This window comes from Nicotiana attenuata, unplaced genomic scaffold, assembly GCF_001879085.1.
Source record: "Nicotiana attenuata strain UT unplaced genomic scaffold, NIATTr2, whole genome shotgun sequence".
In the NCBI taxonomy this organism is placed as follows: Eukaryota; Viridiplantae; Streptophyta; class Magnoliopsida; order Solanales; family Solanaceae; genus Nicotiana; species Nicotiana attenuata.
In genome coordinates, this window is record NW_017673780.1 from 74,629 (window position 1) to 95,443 (window position 20,815).

Sequence of the window (20,815 nt, forward strand, 5' to 3'; positions counted from 1 at the left end):
ATCATTTCTTTTAATTCCGCAAGTGTATGAAGTAATATGTTCATTGGGGTCGGTCGTTCCATTATACTTGGGTAAATCGGTCATGCGAAATTTTTTTGGGAATGGGCATCGGAGCCGCACTCTGAGGGAATGGTTTTTGTATGAATTTTTTGGCATCCAATCCTTTCAAAACTGGAGGTGCCCCTGGTATCTGGTCTACAGGGAGTTATAAGTCTCTACCTTCTTATCATTGTCTTCAATTTTCTTTTCTCCGGACTCGATCCTCTTAGTGAGCTCTTCGAGCATCTTCATAATCGTGGGGTCATTCCCCGAACCGTTTTCATTTGACCTTTCTGGCGTTGGCTCAGCACGTCAATTGTTTCCATGTTCAGCTACGCTCGGAGTTTTATTTTGACTTTTGAAGTTGAGCGATGGCGATTTGCTGAGCCTGCAGCATCTCGAATATCAGTTGGAGGCTGACTCCCCCATCTCCTACTCCTGGTGTTCCTTGGTCCCTTGGTTGGGCTTCCTTGCGTTCATTCCCTATGGGGTCTGCGCCTGAATCCACGTTTAGAGCATTATGTGAGCTGGTATCAACTGGCTCCATATTTGGCACTTCCTCAGGGTTTATTGGTGGTACACCGACCCCTATACTGCTATTTTCTCCAAGACCTTCGTTCTCATAATAAGGTGCGTTTTGTGTGCTAGACATGTTTCAGCCTGAGAATCAAAAAATCTTGACAAGAAAAAGTGTAAAAACAACGTGTGTAACAAGAATCAGTAAAGAAATAATCACTATTATCTTTAGCCCCACGGTGGGCGCCAAATTGTTTACCTCGAAAATACGAGTAACAATTAAATTTGATTTGTGGTTTTAAAGATATGTGATTTAGTTCAATACCTATTAATAATCAAGAAATAAGAAGTAAAGATAAAAGAGATTAGTGAATCGAACCGACGTAACTCAGCAGTAGCGACCTCAAGACGGTGACCTCGAGACAGACTAATAGCAATAAAATAAGATAAGTAAAGTAAGAACAGTAGAGCTAAAGGACAATGCTGATGAATAGTAGGCAAAAAGTAGAGAGTATATTCTTTTTTCAGTGATCAGATGATCTAACAAATGATTGGGGTCCCCTTTATATAATAGGGGAACCCTAAATAAGGAATATTTCTATTTACAGTAGGGAATATTCTTGATACAGCTGTCTAACCGCATAGTACGGAATCGTACAATCTTATTCCGGGATTTGTGCCACGATTATAGGGACGTGGTAGGAATCTAGCTCATTCTGTTATAAATTCCTAATGGTACTATTTCGGGGTCGAGTATAATCGGGCCTGGTATTCCTCGTACTCTTATCTCCGGGCATTGCACTCTATCTTCGAGCTTGATTTTGGTCCACTGATCTCGAACTCGACCTCACCCGAACTCGGGCCTATGACGGACCCTCGAGCCTAAAAATCATAGGCATATGATTTTGACCGTATACAATCACCTTGTGGTTGTTTCTCTAATTCTGTGCATAATTGCTTAATTGTCTGTCCAGCAGTTGAGTTCTATTTACTATCTATGCTATGCTTGGGAAAGACGTATTTAGATTAGAGTGGAATTAGAGAGAGCTCGTTTTTGAACCCGTGGCTCGAGGGTAGATTTCGCGGTTAGAATAGGAATATACCTAACAGTCTTGGTTAATTAAATACCGTATTATGTTCGTTCATGATAGATTCAATACCATAGGAATATAGGGTTGATATATTGTGGGCAGGCGAGTAGTATTGTGGGAACATGCTATTCATATAAATGATCCAGTTAATTGGCAACCATAGATAATGTGGATTAACGAGTGTGATTATTGAACTTAATAGGATTGATAAACCAACCACAACCCTGGAATTTCCATCTCCTTTGAAGTAAAATCTCGTCATACAAAATTGCATTCTTGATAATTTAGTTGTTAGTTGTTTAATTTCCGCAATAGTAGATTAATAGAAAAATATCACTATTAAATATCATGGACAATTAATTGATTTTAGTTTACTTAATTAATGACCAATCTAAGTCTTTGTGGGTTCGACATCCGACTTTCGAGTCACTTTATTACTTGACGGCCACGTATACTTGCGTGTGTTTTTGGTCCCAACAAGTTTTTGGTGCCGTTGCCGGGGACTTAGTTATTAATTGTTTATCTAAGTTAAGCTTTTAGTTGATTTTTGTTCAAGTTTTTAATTTTCTTATTTAGTTAGTATTTTCTTTTCTTATCTTCACATGACATCTTGGAATGAAAATTATTTGAATGATGATTATTCTTACTTTGATGATCCTTGTCCATATTATGGAGGACCCCACTGGTGGGAAAATTGTTAGAATATTCCTGGGAGCGAGTTGTGCTCACAATCTCAATCCTTTGAGTGGAATATTTGTAATATGTGTGGTGGTCAAGATGGCCATTGGGATGGTTGTCCTAATTCTTTTCATCCTTCTCTGAGCCCTTATTATGATCTTTCTAGCTGTGTTTGTGAGTTTGATAGGGACAATGAAGCGCAGGATATGGAACGTGATGCATATATCAGGGATATTATGAGGCAAGTAGAAGAGAAACATGATGAACTCAGAAAATATATGAAAAGAATGAGGGCAGCAATCACAAGAATGAAGGCTAATATGAAAGAGTTGAATGAAGAGAGCGAGTACCAGCAAGAGGAAAATTTTGAAAAAGAGGAAATTTGGAGTCAAACTTGGCTAGTAGAACAAGCTGAAAAGTTAGCAATATATGAGGCTCAACGTGCCCGGATCTGATGAAATAGGATGAATTGAGACGGTATTTTGTAAATACGTAATTATCTTGAATATATTAACCATTTCTTTATTTTCCGATCGCCTGGAAGGGACAAAAAAATTACATATGAGATTAAAGACTTAATAGAAGGAAGAGTTGAACAGGGACAAGAGATCGAAAAATTTGGCACTGTTATTCACGACTTTGGAGCTCAATTAAATGGAAATGTTGATGCGTCTAACACCCAACAAAATAGTAATGAGTTCTGTGAAGTTGAAAAGGACCTTGTACGCCAAATTGAGGAGCTAAAAGTGGAGAGTCAATCAGTCGAGCATATGTTTGGTGATGATGCCCATGTTGAGAAAAGTACACCAGATCCATGCGATGAAGTAGATAATGTTATATTTGAAGATTATAGTGCATGTAAATATGAGGATGTAAATAGTAATACAATTCTAGAGTTACAGCGTATTGGTCCTCATTTACATTTTTCAACATAGTGTTTGGATGATGACATGGAAATCGAGTCATCTGAGTATTTGGAGGAGCCAATGGGCGGGGTGCTTACATTCTTGAATTCGTTGTGCCAAAAAGTAAAAAGTACATTCCTCATTTAAAGGCCAAGAAGTGTAGAGATGAAAATTTATTGCTTGGCCTGGTTTTGTAGCCCCACTGAAGGAGCATAGCCACAGACTGGATGCCCTATTAGGGGCTCAATTCATTAGTTCGAGATGGAGGCAAAAAAATGGTTCAAGTCGTGCCGCGACGTTAAATCAGCGCTTGTTGGGAAGCAACCCATCTTTCCTGCTTTCTTTTATTTTTATTTTTATCTTATTAATGTTGTAGTGTTGTTTTTGTTTTGTAGGATTATAAGAATAGGAAGCAAATCCATTGGAAGAGTGCAAAAGTGAGTTAGATAGTGAGAACTAAGTGTGGGGTGCCACACAAAGGACCATACATGGGGAAAGTCTGAGTACCCCGTGAGCCGCTATTGCTTCGGCCTTTGGCCTTTCAGGGAGTTTCTTGTCCACCCTTGTTATTGTTTTGCTTTATTTGTGCATTGGGGACACTGCACTCTTTTAAGTGTGGGGTGGGAGAATTCTCTAGATGATTAGTAGGGTAGAAAAAATGTTAACTTCTTATTTGTGATTTCATAGTTGTGTAGTATTTTAGTAGCTATGGAAAAAAAATCGAAAAAAAATTAGAAAAATTGGACTCTTCCCGACGATGGATCTCCTAGACAGTTTTCTTGAGGGATTTAAGTCTATATAAAAAGGACAAAAAGATTTTCTTTGTAGGTAGTGTAGTAATTCCCCCTTGGTTTTTCTTTGTTCCGCGATTCTTTTCCAAGGATTTTGTTTGAACCGGGTGCAGGTAGTTTTTTTTTTGAATTGAAGCAATATCTCTTGACTTTGTTATGCCTTGAGAATAGTGAGTACTTTGGTTATGACGCTTAGGCTCAATTTTTGACTCTTGTATAAGTAACTTAAATTGTATAATCTTAAATTTGCTTAACTGCTTTGACTAGAGTGTCTTGATGAGTCCAATCCTGAGTGAGTTATGTGCCATGTATGCGTGAGGTTTGTATGTTATTTTGTGCATTGCATTTGATGTCTAAAACTTGCCCCGTGTATTTGCAAAGCGAAAATAGTAGTTTTGTTGAGTCTTGGAAGTGATATAGGCGTTTCTTTGTTGAGCCAAATATATATAGTTCATCTGCCTAATTGTTATGTATCGTAGTTAACCCCATTAAGCCTGTAATCCTGTTTCTTTGGCAACCACATTACAAGCCTTACCCATTTGTTTGAATTAATCATCTATTTGAATCTTTTCACCTCTCATGAGCACTTGAATTGTTATGAACTTTGTAAAAGTTAAAGTGTGGGGTTAGTTTGGCTTTTGAGTGGAACTAATGAAATAAGGAGAAAGGTGCACTGTATTGAAAAAGTAAGAGCCACTTGAATTGAAAAAGAAGAAAAGAAAAAATATATATATAGTTGTATTGCTGTGAAAAGTATTCCGTGATAGTGATGACTCTTGATGTAATTGTGCTTAAAGAAATATGGAGTTAATATACATTAATGTGAAGGTGGAGTTATGGTTTGACATAAGTATGGGGTTGAATGTTAAAGTATATCTAAGTGCTTAGGGAGGTGTAGCCACTCTTATATCCAAATGTATCCTACCTGACCCGCAGCTTACATTACAACCAATGAAACTCCTACTTGATCTTAGACTGAATGAGCTCGATTAGTGGAGTATACACTACGGGCAAGCCTATGGTGCATCTTTTGTAGCATATGAATGTTATTTATGAGAGTGAGTGAGTTCTTTCTATCTTGAGTTCCTAATTATTCTTAAATTTTATTGTGTGTGGAATACTCTCTTTGTTGCGTGAGGGCACTTGATTCATGAAGGAAAGGTAATGTCATTGACCTCTATGTTAGAGTAAGTGAGTGAATTGTGAAATAATGCATAGTACTTGTGAGTCAAATCTTGAGGTGAATATGTTACACCTTTGTGCTTAGTCTATTTTAAAGATTCTTGGTATAATGAGTTAAGGAATTGCTTAATAGGTTGTTGTCTATAAGTGTAGTTTGATTGTTCGAGGACGAGCAATGTTTAAGTGTGGGGTATTGATATGGGGCTATAATTCCATAGTTTCGTACATTATTAGCCTTGCATTTTACATGCTTTAATGATAAATTATACTTTATTTGCGCATAATGGAGTATATTTTATGTGTAGGTGAATTGGAGATTGAAAGTAGAACAAAAGGGATACTTAAACATTGAAAGTGTGCTCGAGAACAGTGAGAAGGAGAAAGCTGGTGACGCCAGGCTTGAAGCAGGCGTTAACCTAGCAAGGCCAGGCAAAGGCCAGCCTAAAGCAGGCGTTAACCTGGCGAGGCCAGGCAAAGGCCAGGCTGAAGCTGGCGTTAACCTGGCAAGGCCAGGCAAAGGCCAAGCAGAACCAGGCGTTAGCCTGGCGACGCCAGGCCTGGGGTCAGGTCCATTCCGAGTTTTGAAGTTTTATTCCGTCTCCTGGTTTGACTAGGACTTGACCTACACGTTTAGGTCTTTTCCTACACATATAAATAAACCTAAAAACGCCACGAGAGTTTTGCGACGGGAGGCAAGGAGATCACATGGATAACTTTCAGAGGAGAAAATCATAGAGTTCTTCATCTCTTTTTCTTTTCTTTGTAATTTGTTTATGCAAAATACTTGAAAAATTGTTATTATGAACATGAGTGGCTAAGCACTCTACGTTCTAGGGTTGTGGTTGACATGATCATCTTGTGGTTGTTTCTCTAATTCTGTGCATAATTACTTAATTGTCTGTCCAGCAGTTGAGTTCTATTTACTATCTATGCTATGCTTGGGAAAGCCTTGTTTAGATTAGAGTAGAATTAGAGAGAGCTTGTTTCTGAATCCGTGGCTCGGGGGAAGATTTCGCGGTTAGGATAGGAATATACCTAACAGCCTTGCTTAATTAAATACCATATTATATTCGTTCATGATAGACTCAATACCATAGGAATATATGGTTGATATATTGTGGGCAGGCGAGTAGTATTGTGGGAACATGCTATTCATATAAAAGATCTGGTTAATTAGCAACCATAGATAATCTGGATTAACGAGTGTGATTATTGAACTTAATAGGATTGATAAACCAACCACAACCCTATAATTTCCATCTCCTCTGAAGTAAAATCTCGTCATACAAAATTTGCATTCTTGATAATTTAGTTGTTAGTTGTTTAATTTCCACAATAGTAGATTAATAGAAAATATCACTCTTAAATATCTTGAAAAATTAATTGATTTTAGTTTACTTAATTAACGATCAATCTAAGTCTCTGTGGGTTCGACATCCGACTTTCGAGCCACTTTATTACTTGACAGCCACGTATACTTGTGTGTGTGTTTGGTCTAACACCATCACTCCCCTAAAGAGCATAACTCTTTTTTGTCTAATTGCATAAATTTACAGAATTTTCTTTTTTTACTTAATTGATCATCAAATGAAACAAAGATCCCAAGTTTTGCCAAGTTCCTATTGGAGGCTAGAGAGTAACGTTTACATTGTTTGTCTTTCACCCTAACAAGAAATAAACAAACAAAAAGATAATGTTCACCTCGTTCTTCGACTCTTTCCCACAGCTGATACATGGTATATATAGTAATAATACAAGTATAACCACTACGCCTCAAACATTTAATTTTCCATTGCTACAGGCATTCAACCATTCCTTCATTACGATATTGTCTAATAAAAGTTTAAAACAAAACCTAGTAACTATACAGGAAATTGAATACCAACTATTTTCAGACACCTCTCCACAATAAACATATTAAGTACCTAACATCACACACACCATCTTAAGTATGTCGAACATAACCTATCATACTGGTATAGCATCAACTTTTGACGCATCTTCACATCTTAACACAATGCCGTCAAGGCTAGCCGGAAATATACATTTCAGCCACTGGCAACCTGTTGTAAATGGCTCGGGAGGAGGGACTATCATAAGCACGTTCTCATTCCTTTGAACCACTCCAATCACGCTAACTGTGCTTCCTTCTTTTATATACCTATATCAGTAAGACAGTAATATTAGCATTGAGATAATTCAACACATGGGTACACATTCACCTGACGTGTTCAGCAGATGTTGCCGAAAAATAAAAGAAATAAAAGTCATCAAGCTACATTGAATTCCAACTTTAGTGCCTCGGAGTAAAAGGATTAAGCATAATGTACTAGCAATTTCCATACCCTTCCTTCAGTTGCATTTTACGATCATCACTTGAAAGATTTCTTTCTCTCAACCACCTGATAAATTCTGGAGATAACTCATTATTCGATGGATCCACATCAACAACTATTGACTCGTCTACATAAGGAGTCACCTTTGCACCACAGCCACTCTTAACCAATGCTCTTAACCCTGACTGAAAATCAGAGATATAAAAATCGACCACATGCCTCTGCAAAACAGTATGGACAAAGAATACTGGTCAGCAAAGTAAAAATTACAAGAATTTGATTGAACCTAAACAGGATACCAAGATTAGGAAATCTGCCTAGCGACTCACTTCTGAAGATCTGAGGCCCCATGTAAAACGACGGTGAGTAGGATTTGCAGATTTTGAATCCCATCGTCGATACTCATATAAACTTGTAGACGTATAGACACACCTAGGAACTTTTTGAAAGGATGACTCAAGAGGCACGTTTCCACAAGTCACCACCTTCATGAAAATAGAGTGTTATAGTACGTATAGTTTGGACAAATGTCAATCAACAACTGGAAAAGAAAATGTTGAACGGAAGAATCTCAATGTTCATATGTTAAAATATCACCTCAGAATAATCCAATATTCATATGTTAAAACGTCACTTCGGACTAAATAGCAATAATAGCTTTATCCCATCAAGAGATGACCAATATCCCTCAGTTCTATCCTAGCAACTTTCCATAAGATAAGTGCCATCGCATAGCTGGCTACAAACTAGTAGCTAAGAAGAAGATAACAAAGCACAGCTGCTAAAGAAGAGTTAGTTCCGGTTCTGGACACGAGAATAGTGCAACTACAGTGCATTTCTACACCAATCACCAGACCTTAAGGATGATGTTTCATCTGCTTATGAAAAGCATGCATGAGTGAAAAGGTTGAACACTGCCATGCCTTTTTCTGATACAATTCAATCCTATCATTTCCATCACGAAATGAGGACTTGAGCATCAACAATTATAGATCTAACTTTCATATAGCATCAATTAGTTGAATACAAAGACACCCAAAGAAAAGGAAATAGTCCCTTGACACAAAAGCTCTTATCTTCCTGTTCCAAACTGCGCAGCATCAAATGAATTGTCGGTAGGGAAGACAATTGGTTCAGCAGTTGCACCAATGACAACATTCAACAATCTATCAACTGTAACATAAAGTCAATCCTATGCATCTAATGATAGTCCAGAGATAAGTGTTTCTTACTTAAATTGATACCTACAATTTTGTTTCCCTTACCCCCTGGCATTTGGGATTCAAAAAAAGGCAAGAACAACTCCTTCAAGACCAAAGCCATCGAACAATTTTATTAGTATGTTCCAAATATCATTAACTGCTAAGAAAACCCGACCTCGACGCCATGACCCCAACAGCATACCACCTGATTGCACCAGTGACCACCTTTCAGCCATGTCCTTGCTAATAACCTTCACCAGTAAGAAACACTCCACCTAGACACTCAGCCACAGTGCAGAAACAATTGGAGAAGCCATTATATCAGCCACCGAAATCACTACAGCTGCCTGTCAGCAACCATATGCAAATACCGAGTTAACTCCTTCCAGAAAAGAACCATCAGACGTGCTGCCAACACCATCACACAACAACCATGTGCTACTTTTCATCTACTGCAGACCAACACCTAAGCCATCTACAAAGCATTACTAGTAAAACCCATCTACACTTCCAAGATATAGTTCACCTAACTTCAACAGACCGCTGCTATTGCTGGCCATCATGTCCCTCAAAAAGGGAGGAAGGAAATGGTCAAATCTAGTTGCACCAGAGTGACAACCACTTTGATTTGACCATGAAGAAAAAGTATGTGGAGAGGTGAAAAAGGTGAAGTTACCTTTAGAAGAACATATACCAAGTGTTATCTCTTATTTGTCAATAGATTTTCTTACCTAGTACCATATGAGTAACTGAACTGAAGAAGAGGTAGCCTAGTGGAAAGGATCCTCCATCTCCAACCTTAGGGTTGGTTGGAGGTTCAAGTCACCAAGGGAACAAAGTGGGAAAGGACCACGGTTGACAACTTAGGGGGAGGTTTCAGGTGGATGGGGTTACCATATCAAAAAGAAAATTAACTAAACTGTACTGATTGAGGACATCTGCTGGAAACTTAGTAATTACACTTCAATATAATTTAGATTGAGACGGGGAATTTCTAAGTGGTAGAAATGGATTTTCATCTTGCAAGATAAATATGAGTAAAAGTTTAGGAAAGAGAATTTAAGAGTTCAAGAACAAAAAATCCATAAATAAGGTAAGGTAATATACCGATCGAAAAAAAAGGGTAAGGTAATATAATATGATTGATAGCACAACTAAGTGATTAATTAAATAGAAAGACACGTGTTTGTTGTAACATATTAAACTCTAAAAAGAAAGAGCGTCACAACATTCACATATGGTCACATTAGGACCAAGACCACTATGAACTACAACAACTTCTATATCTCAGTCCCAAACAAATTCGGATCGTCTATATGAATCATCACTGATAATAACAATTGTCCATTTAAACTCGTCTTAAGTTGACCACGGGGAACTACAACATGGAAAAATATTTCTTAAAGCTTACTAGATATTAGAGACAAGTTCTAATGATAGACTTGTTACCTGCTAACTACTAGATGACAACACCATATAAAGCCAAAAACATCTATAATCTTTAACCGACCACTAATATATACTTAACACATTAATCTTGTGTTTTTAAACGGGAAAGGTGTAAAAAATTACAAGACTCTTCAGCACGATTTTTCGGAATGAAGTGCACAATTTACAAAAAAATAGAAAAAGTTCTTCAAATAAGCTGCAGTATGACATCAGATTACACTTAAAATTACTAATTTTAGTATCCAGTAAACAATAACATCAATATTAATCCAGCATCCCAAATTAAACATCATTAACACATAATTTCAACAAGACTGCATAAAGAAATTCTCAATCACAAAATTGATCTTCAGCTTTCATTTCATCAGCTATTAAAAGGAACTAATTTGCAGAAATCAATTTTATATTTAGTTGTAACAAATATATTCAATTTCATATTAAACTACCCAGGTAAATATACTAAGCAAGTAGAAGAGAGAAGCATACAATAAGAAGAGCAGAAGAAGAGGACTTGCATACAAGAAGAAAGAATCATCATTTAACCCAGAAAAGGAAGTAAACCAAGAAAAGCAGATCAGTAGTAGAAGACAAATCATTACAAACTTGAGAACAAGAAGAGGGCGACAACAAAGAGAACACTTAAGCATATGTGGAAAGGAGTCTTAGTACCCAGTTAGCAAAAGGCCCTATGTTTTCTCCTCTTATTTTCTTTTTTTTTCTTCAATCTTTTGAAGTTACATGCAACTAATCAAATCCATCTTGCCTGAATCACTTCGCACATTATTATTTGAAGTGTACGCTTCTTCGAAGCACATCACTTTGTCCCCTCACTTCCCATTGCTTCATTGCCTTAATAGCAACAAAGCAATGGCTTCTAATAACACTGGTTAAGCCATAAAAGTACCGCATAAAATGATGGTATTTCATTTTACCCCATCAATTTTAAGATAAGGGAAGAGATATCTTCTTAGACTATCAATAGGGACAAACGCCTCGTTGTTCATGCATTTTTTACTACTTTGAGAATATGCTAATGAGGGTTGAACAAAAGGAAAAATATTCCTTATACAGAAGGGGAATTAGTACTTGATGAAACAAAAGGAAACTGACTTGACAAAGCACAACATTTATATACTGAATAAAAGAAAAACAAAAAGTTAGCTTTCCAGTGGAACATGTATTTCTTGGAAGAAAGACCCAAAGGATAAAAAATGATTATCAAAAAAATGATTCTTTGTTTTATCTCGTAATTTCTACTCTGTAATATCAAATCAAGTATTAAACCAGAGAAATAGAAAGAACGAGTGGGGGATTGGCAATTGCTATTCCTCTTTTTCGCAATTCGGTAGTTGGCTCCAATTACTTAAAGAAATTGCATTTGTGAATCTAAATAAAGTGGGCCGAGCTTTTTCGATCTTTCTTTCTGTGTGTGATGATACTGAGGAGAAAAGGGAATGCACCAATACGGGAGTAATTAGTTCCATTGGAAAAATCAACACAAACGTCATGTTTATTTTCTCTCTCCCTAACAATAATGATAAACAGAGATCATTTTTAGAAAAGTTCAACAGTAAAATCAACTAATAAAAAATAGATGGTTTAGTATTACCATACATGACCTACTCTGTCACATTAATTACTATCTGTTACGAAGATGCTTTAATCATTTTACTTAATCACTCATTAAAATATCCCCGAACTCAAAAGAAAATGCATAGTGCGGGAGTGGACTATACCTATCCATAGTCTACGGGTATCTTATTCCCCTCCCAAAATTTTGAGGGGGTGAAGTGAAAGAAGCCTGAAACATAATTAAGATTTGAACTATAGGTTATCTTTTATAACGCTATCATTGTAGCTAAGATTTTTTTTTATCAGGCATAGCAAAGAATAGACATATAAGACAAATGCATCTCTAATTGGCATAATATAAGCTTTAAAGGGAAAAGAAATTAAAAGAGCACATGACCGACAATTCTAATTCTGAATCAAGCACCAGAACTGCACAAACTTCAAATGGTAACAAGTAAGATCTTATCATGTTATGGAAAAATACATACCCCAGAAACCTTGACATATTGGCCATTTTTGGCTGTTCTTAGTTCCGCATCTGGATAGCGGGAAATAAAACTAATTATAGCACTTCCACCCCAGCAAGAGTTCCATATGAATAATGCAGCAACAATGCCAAAGAGAACCACAACAACGATCAGCAGAATAGCATTGTGCACCGCTCCAAGTATAAATCCCCCGGCAATAAAGCCCATCACAAATAACAAAATCATTGCCCACAGAATAGGTTTAGGGAAGCTCCTCTTAAAGGAATACACATCATTTTCACTGAGAGTTGTCACAGCCTGGCTGTTAACAACAGAAGGGCCATGAAACTTGGCTGATCCCATTGAGTCCAAGGGACCGGAGACCTTTCTTGGGGCCCCAGAGGAATTCAGAGGCCCAGAAGAAATAGGACCAGAAGTAATAAGACCTGTTGCAGGGAGAACCGGTGCTTGAGGACCTGAGTTTTGGCGTCCTGTTGGTGTCACTCCACCAGATTGAGGACCAGATGACTTTTTTATAGGCTCGCCATGCTTGCTAAGGGGCCCAGAATTTGATTTCTTTGTAGAAACTGAACCAGGCACCCCTGAGGATGATATGGGACCTGAGGTTGAGTAGCTAGTCCTAGCAGCGGCATTAGGATTGATAGGTCCTGAATGTGATGCAGCACCTGTATATAATCCAGTCCTCGAAGTTGCACCTGTTATGGGTCCAGATTTCCTCGACTTGGAGCCATCCACAGGAATATCAAACATTTTCCCAAGCTCTCCTGACTTCTTTATGTCACCGCCAGTATAAGGCATGGGCGCGGAAGTCATTGTTGGTGTTCTTTCTTTCGGCTGCTCTGGCCGGCCTGACACGTAAAGGCCATTGCTGAGCTGGTGAGATGGGAATCTAGAACCCATCAAATCTTTTTCCCAACTGTACAAGTCTGGCACAGGCACGCTGAATTCACTTAGTTTATTAAATTTGCATTCCGCATTCAGTACCACGCTATTAGATTAAACATGCTCAGCATGTTCTAATAGTACTTCACAAAAAATATACATTTAATAATAGTAAGATGCTAGCATCAAAAAAAGCGTATAACAATTACAGTGTGACGATAAACGGCACTTCATAAGCATATGACAATTACAATGTGATGATAAGGGGCAATTGATATATTAATGTGGTCATAGTTTTGCCATCCAGTTTGCACTAAAAAGGATACAACAATTTGACAAGGAATATAAAGAGATTTTCACAAATAAAGTAGAAAAATCAAGCAGTGTGTTGAAATCTAAGAATCAGGATATAACATCTAAAAATACATTTTTCAGTGCGTGTCATTATCTTTTCTTTATTTTCCAGAGGATGTAAACATAGGAGGAGAGAAGCAATTGAAAAGAAGTATAGAAACTGCAAAAACTTGCAGGCAAGGTGGACCTTTACCAATTACCACCGACTACCATCACATGGAATACACAGTAGTAGACTCTAAGCAATATTGACACATAATTCTTGCATAAGACGTCAAAATATTAATCAGAAAAATGCAAGGTTGTTCTCCACAGTTGAATATCAACTTGTGGTGTCTACAATCTCTGTCTATTTTAAACCCCAACCTGGGAAAAAGGGACAGATAGAAAAGCAGAACAGCGGTGATCAAATAGGAAGCGAATTCAGCATAACAGATAGATATGAGTGAGAAATACGAAAAAGGAAAAGAGATAAGAGTCAGTAAGAGCAACTGAGAAATGAAGTTATACAGTGAAGCATATAGTTGAAAAACAAGAGAAGAGAAAAATAGCGATTTGGGTAGAAAAGAAGCAAAAGTTGGGGGTTGGGATTTGGGAAAATGGAATATGGGAGGAAAACAAAGAAAGAGAGAAACTGTAGGTACCCTGAGAAATAGGCAGAGAAAGAAAGAGGTGTATTTGCAGTCCGTACTAACTCAGCAATCCCATCACTGCTCACTGTCAGGGCATCTCACCATCTACTGCTTCCTTTGCTCTAACTTCAGCCGCAACAACTTGCTGCCCTTTAATTTGTCCCCTCTCTCGTCGGCAAATAGATTTTATTTTTACCTCAACTAATATTAATCATTTCAAATACTGTACACTACTTATTCTAACTACGGCGTACACCTCAAGTAAAGACCAAAGGGAGTGCGTAACTCGGACGGGATGACTAATGACTTAAACCTACTGTAACACCAACATTGACCCCAGTGGGGCTGTTCAAAACCGTAAACCGAATCAATTCGATGGCTTATAGGCTTATTGATATGGATTATCAAGGTAATGAATGTTGAACGGATTGAGATCTTATAATTAACGATTTAACGGTTTGGGGGCGGATTAGTTAATTTTTTTATCGGGTAAACCGTTAACTCGTTAAGAATGTTTACATTTACACTTTCACCTCTATGTATATAAAGTACTATTGAAACCCTAAATGGCTAAATGCGTAATTTCTATTTTCTAATTCTCAATTGTATGCAGCCACCAGAGGCAGAGAAGTCGTCAGTCTCGTCTCTCTCTTGAACTGAGAACTGAGAAGTCGAAAAATCGAAATCTCAATGATTAATACGTGTATGTCTGTATGAGTAGTCTTGATGGTATTAAAAATTTTGTTAATACGTGCATGACAGTATGAGTAGTCTTGAAGACTCTTCAATTAAAAAATACCGTTTGGTTAGATCTCCGATTATATTAAAATTTTGGTATTGATTTGAAACTATTTGATATTGATTGAGTGATTTTTAAAAAAAGTTCTATTTGGTTTAGCCGATAACCGCCCGATAATTGTTAATCTGATACCAATCCGCCCGTTCATGTCTTATTGGATGGCTAGCGGATTACTACATTTATACTCCGATAATCGTTAAACCGACCGTTAAGCATGATTATCCGCCCGATAAGCACCCCTAGAACCCAGCCTCCTTCTGCATTTCAACTTTTTCCCTTATTATTTTTTTTGATAAAATTACTACAATTCTTGGTCATTCGACAAAAAGTATAAGTTTTAACTACAAAATTTATTTTAGTAAAGGTTTTGGAAAAAAAAAAGTTCATTTAACACAGTTGGATGTATCACCCGTGTTCTGTTTAAAGGAATAATCAAGACAATTTATTTTAGTAAGCAATTTGGAAAAACAGTTCCTTGAACGCAGTTGAATATATCTCCCGTGTTCTGTTTAAAGGAATAATCAAAATTTATTGATCTATTTTTCTATGTACGAGTGACCAATTTATTGAGGAGAATCATTAAAACTAATAGGACACTAAATGTTTCACGCAACTTAACCATACATGATATTTAGAAAGTATTGTTTTACCAAAAAATGTGGATCTTGGTTCGAATAAGCGAAAGTATATTAATAAGGGTCAATCTTAGCTAATAATAATATCCCTAGATTGAGTTATTAAAGAAGCAGTAAATAGCGGCGGTGGCATACAATAAATATTCTAGAAATTAGAAGCAATAATGTAGCATTCAATATCAATGAATAGCAATAAATGACATTTAAGTAAATAGAATGAATGAGTCACTCAAGAAAGAGCGGAATGAGTAGATGTTCTCTCTGACGATGATGAATGATAGACAATCCCTTGAATATTTGAGTTATTCTCGAATTTAGTGGAAAAGTATAGATAAGAATCTCAGTGAAAAGGTGATGCTGTATCTTAGCAAAGAAGATCCGATTCTCTTTCTCAAGTCAAAGTGTGTTTAATGAATATCACATGTCCCCTATTATTGTGTCTTTTTTAGGGAACATGCTCCTAAGAAACCCTAATAGTACAAATGCAGAGAATATTTACTAGAATATTTGTTGGGTTTTGGATGTGTTTAATTAATATATTAAATACTTAAAAGAGGGTGAATGGGAAATGGAGGGAAATAAAATTTTTGAGTGAAATTTTAAGTTCCCCCATTGGCAAATGGGCATTGTCCCATATTGGAAGAGGAAGAGGTTTTTTATGGGTATATAAGCAATTGCTCTTCTTCTAGCTCTTAAAGAGTTGAGAAGAAGGCAAGCCTCGCGCCGTCGTCGTCGTCGCTCGCTCGGCTTCGGCTTCGGCTTCGGCTTCGACTCGGCTTCGGATTCGGATTTGGTCAAATGATTGATTGATTAACTTTTTGGACCAAATTTATTTGTTAATAGTAAAATATTAATAGAAATGTTATTAAATATTTGTTTTAATAACAAAATATTAATATTAAATCCAATCCGTTTTTCTGTTTTGGTAACAGAAAAGTAACACCCTCTTCAATTTTCCCTCTTTATTTTCCCTCTTTATTATTGAGTAAATGGCCATTTATGTAATGGCATTTATGCTGTGGGCGTTTTGTATAAACAGCCATTCTGAAGAGTTGCACCTCTTCAGATTTCAGCCTAACTTTGGCTATAAATACAACACTATTCTGCTCAGAAATTCACTACGATTTTCTGAGTTTCTTCTCCTTCTTCTGCATACTTTTAGCATCAAACAAAGCAAAAAGTAAGTGTGATTTGCTACCGAACTTTGTATTCGCTGAAACACTGGAGTTTGAAGTACCACTACACCAGTGTGTAATTCGTTCTATCCTGGGAGGAAATAATCCATAACCTTTGGGTACTAGGAGGGGATTAAATTCCTTAAGGAAACACTGTGAATCCAGTGGGCTCGAATTGGTTTTATGTCATTTCTGTTTATGTTCATTTCTGTTTATACTCATTTATATTTCCAGAATTATTTTACAAATACAGTATACTAACAAGCTTAAGGAATTTAGATTTGATTTTTGTATTTGTACTTACTGTTTCTGGAAGAGTAAAACCTTTGTGGTTTTGTACTCTATTAAAATCTACGTGATTTTAACGTTTGTGTCATTCTTTTACAGAAATGACTAATGAAAATGAGAACCAAGCTGTTCCAATGGTGACTGCCAATGCCTCAACAAGTCGAACGACACCGGCAGCATTGGCACCGGCGGAGAAACCCGAAAAATTTTTCGGGATTGATTTCAAGCGCTGGCAGCAAAAGATGTTCTTCTATTTGACTACTCTAAGTCTCCAGAAGTTCATCAAGGAAGATGTTCCTGTTCTGTCCGACGAAACTCCAGAAACTGAACGCTTTCTCGTGATTGAGGCGTGGAAGCATTCAGATTTTTTGTGCAAGAATTATATTCTAAGCGGGCTGGAGGATGCTTTGTATAACGTCTACAGTGGCGTGGAAACGTTAAAGGAACTGTGGACTGCGCTTGAAAAGAAATACAAAACCGAAGATGCCGGGTTGAAAAAGTTTGTTGCTGCAAAGTTTTTGGACTACAAAATGGTAGATAGCAAGTCTGTTATTACCCAAGTCCAGGAATTGCAAGTGATTATTCACGATCTCCTTGCTGAAGGTATAACTCAATTTAATATTGATGTTGAAAGTAGTAATCTTAGTATTTTTACTAATAGAAATTTCATTGAAGGTCTTGTTATCAATGAAGCATTTCAAGTAGCAGGGATGATTGAGAAGTTGCCTCCTTTGTGGAAGGACTTCAAAAACTACTTGAAACACAAACGCAAGGAGATGTCCCTTGAAGATCTCATTGTTCGGTTGAGAATCGAAGAGGACAACAAAGCTGCGGAAAGGAGAGGCCGTGGAAATTCAACAATAATGGGAGCAAATATTGTTGGAGAGAACAAAAAGAGAAAGAAGGCTTCTGGACCGAGATTAGGAAGAATTTAGTCTCTACTGGACTTCTTGTTAAGAATGGGTTTAAATGTATTTTTGTTTCCGATAAGGTTGTAATAAGTAAGAATGAGATGTTTGTAGGAAAAGGTTACCTCACTGAGGGCCTTTTCAAGCTGAATGTAATGGTTGTTGAAAATAATAATAAAATTTCAGCTTCGTTTTACTTACTTGAGTCAAATGAATTATGGCATGTACGTTTGGGTCATGTCAATTATAAAACCTTACGGAAAATGATTAATTTGGAAGTATTGCCCAAGTTTGAATGTGACAAATCAAAATGTCAAGTATGTGTGGAATCTAAGTATGTTAAACATCCTTATAAGTCGGTTGAAAGGAATTCAAATCCTTTAGACTTAATTCACACAGATATTTGTGACATGAAGTCAATACCATCTCGCGGTGGAAAAAAGTATTTCATAACTTTTATTGACGATAGTACTCGATATTGCTATGTTTACTTACTTAATAGTAAAGATGAAGCAATAGACGCATTCAAGCAATACAAAAATGAAGTTGAAACGCAACTTAATAAGAAAATCAAAATGATAAGAAGTGATAGGGGTGGTGAATATGAATCTCCTTTTGAACAAATATGTTTAGAATATGGAATTATTCATCAAACAACGGCCCCTTACACGCCCCAATCCAATGGGATTGCAGAAAGAAAGAATCGTTCATTAAAGGAGATGATGAACGCATTATTGATAAGTTCTGGTTTGCCACAGAACTTGTGGGGGGAAGCCATTCTTACGGCTAGCCGAATACTAAATCGAGTACCCCATAGCAAAACACAATCCATTCCATATGAAAAATGGAAAGGAAGGAAGCCCAACTTGAATTATTTTAAAGTGTGGGGGTGTTTGGCAAAAGTGCAAGTTCCTAAACCCAAAAGGGTAAAAATAGGACCGAAAACCGTTGATTGTGTTTTCATAGGATATGCGACTAATAGTAAAGCATATCGATTTCTGGTTCATAAATCAGAAAATCCCGACATTCATAATAATACGGTTATAGAATCAGATAATGCTGAGTTCTTTGAAAATATATATCCGTATAAAAAGGAATGTGAGTCGATTGGTGAAGGATCTAAACGACCCCGGGAAGAAACAAAAGAAAGTACACTTAACCAAGAGGATCCAAGACGTAGTAAACGTCAAAGAACGTCTACTTCATTTGGACCAGATTTTGTGACTTTCTTATTGGAAAATGAGCCTCAAACATTTAAAGAAGCTATGTCTTCTTCGGAATCATTGTTATGGAAAGAGGCGGTCAATAGTGAAATAGAATCCATACTGAACAACCATACATGGGAATTGGTTGATCTTCCTCCTGGAAATAAACCGTTGGGTTCTAAATGGATCTTTAAGAGGAAAATGAAAGATGATGGCACTATTGACAAGTATAAGGCAAGACTTGTGGTCAAAGGGTATAGACAACGAGAAGGTCTTGACTATTTTGATACATACTCTCCAGTTACAAGAATTACATCCATACGAACGTTAGTAGCGTTAGCTGCAGTTTATGGTCTTGAAATTCATCAAATGGATGTTAAGACGGCCTTCTTAAATGGAGAGTTGGAGGAAGAAATTTACATGGAACAACCTGAAGGGTTTGTGGTTCCAGGTAAAGAAAAGAAGGTCTGTAGACTTGTTAAGTCCCTTTACGGATTAAAACAAGCACCCAAACAATGGCATGCTAAATTTGACCAAACAATGTTGTCAAATGGATTTAAGATAAATGAATGTGATAAATGTGTGTACATTAAAAATGTTCCAAATCACATAGTCATTGTTTGCTTATATGTGGATGATATGCTCATAATGAGTAATGACATTGCCAACATAAATGCTACTAAGCGTATGCTAACTAGCAAGTTTGATATGAAAGACTTGGGAGTTGCTGATTTAATTCTGGGAATTAAGATCCATAAGACTTCTCAAGGTCTAGCATTGTCACAATCTCATTATATTAAGACAGTACTTGAAAAATTCAAGCACTTGGGCTTTAAAGTTGCAAAGACTCCAATTGATGTGAATCTTGCATTAGCAAAGAACAAAGGCCAGAGCATATCACAATTGGATTATGCTCGTGTGTTGGGTTGTTAATGTACATCATGAATTGTACACGACCAGATATAGCTTGTGCTATAAGTAAATTGAGTCGATATACGAGCAATCCAGGCCAATCTCATTGGATGGCCATGAAACGAGTTTTGGGGTATTTAGTACATACCCAGGACTTTGCTTTGCACTACAATAAATATCCTGCGGTCATTGAGGGATACTGTGATGCAAATTGGATCACCGGATCAACTGATTCCAAGTCCACAAGTGGATATGTATTCACTATTGGTGGAGGAGCGGTATCTTGGAAGTCATCCAAACAAACTTGTATTGCCCGCTCTACAATGGAGGCTGAGTTCATAGCCTTGGATAAAGCCGGTGAAGAAGCTTAATGGCTCCGAAATTTCTTGGAAGATATTCCATTTTGGCCCAAACCGTTGGCACCAATATGCATACATTGTGATAGTCAAGCGGCAATTGGAAGGGCTGGGAGCGTTATGTATAACGGTAAGTCTCGCCATATACGACGAAGACATAAAACCGTTAGACAATTACTCTCTAGAGGAATTATCACGATTGACTATGTAAAGTCAAGTGATAATGTGTCGGATCCACTTACAAAAGGCCTAACTAGAGAGGTAGTTGAGAAGTCATCAAGGGGAATGGGACTGTGGCCGAGAACAAGTCATAGTGGCGGTAACTCTACCTAGAAGACTGGAGATCCCAAGATCTAGGTTCAAGGAGATCAAACAAAGTCATTTATGACGGTTCAACATTGTCAACTAAACTTTTGGTCC

The 20,815-nt window shown here is 37.1% G+C and overlaps 1 protein-coding gene across 2 annotated transcripts; it reads right to left on the bottom strand.

Moving 5' to 3' along the window:
* Positions 1-6,839: 6,839 nt before the first annotated feature.
* On the bottom strand, positions 6,840-14,338 carry LOC109217256 (uncharacterized membrane protein At1g16860-like). 2 transcript variants are annotated; one of them, XM_019381485.1, is made up of 5 exons: positions 14,130-14,338; positions 12,250-13,175; positions 7,868-8,023; positions 7,548-7,759; positions 6,840-7,363 (listed from the first exon to the last, which is right to left on the bottom strand). In XM_019381485.1, the coding sequence occupies exons 2-5, from the start codon at positions 13,147-13,149 to the stop codon at positions 7,171-7,173; spliced, it is 1,461 nt and encodes a 486-aa protein (XP_019237030.1). In that variant the 5' UTR covers positions 13,150-13,175; positions 14,130-14,338; the 3' UTR covers positions 6,840-7,170. The 2 variants fall into 2 exon arrangements, with proteins under 2 accessions (XP_019237030.1, XP_019237031.1); XM_019381486.1 differs by having other exon boundaries at positions 12,250-13,189.
* Positions 14,339-20,815: the final 6,477 nt, after the last annotated feature.

Bases quoted from the DNA above. Each gene is read 5' to 3' on its own strand.
- LOC109217256 (XM_019381485.1), bottom strand. From the start codon at position 13,149: ATGGGTTCTAGATTCCCATCTCACCAGCTCAGCAATGGCCTTTACGTG. The intron at 7,760-7,867 runs GTGAGTCGCTAG...ACTGTTTTGCAG, and splicing joins GGGGCCTCAGATCTTCAGAA to AGGCATGTGGTCGATTTTTA. The intron at 7,364-7,547 runs GTATGGAAATTG...TTACTGATATAG, and splicing joins AAAATGCAACTGAAGGAAGG to GTATATAAAAGAAGGAAGCA.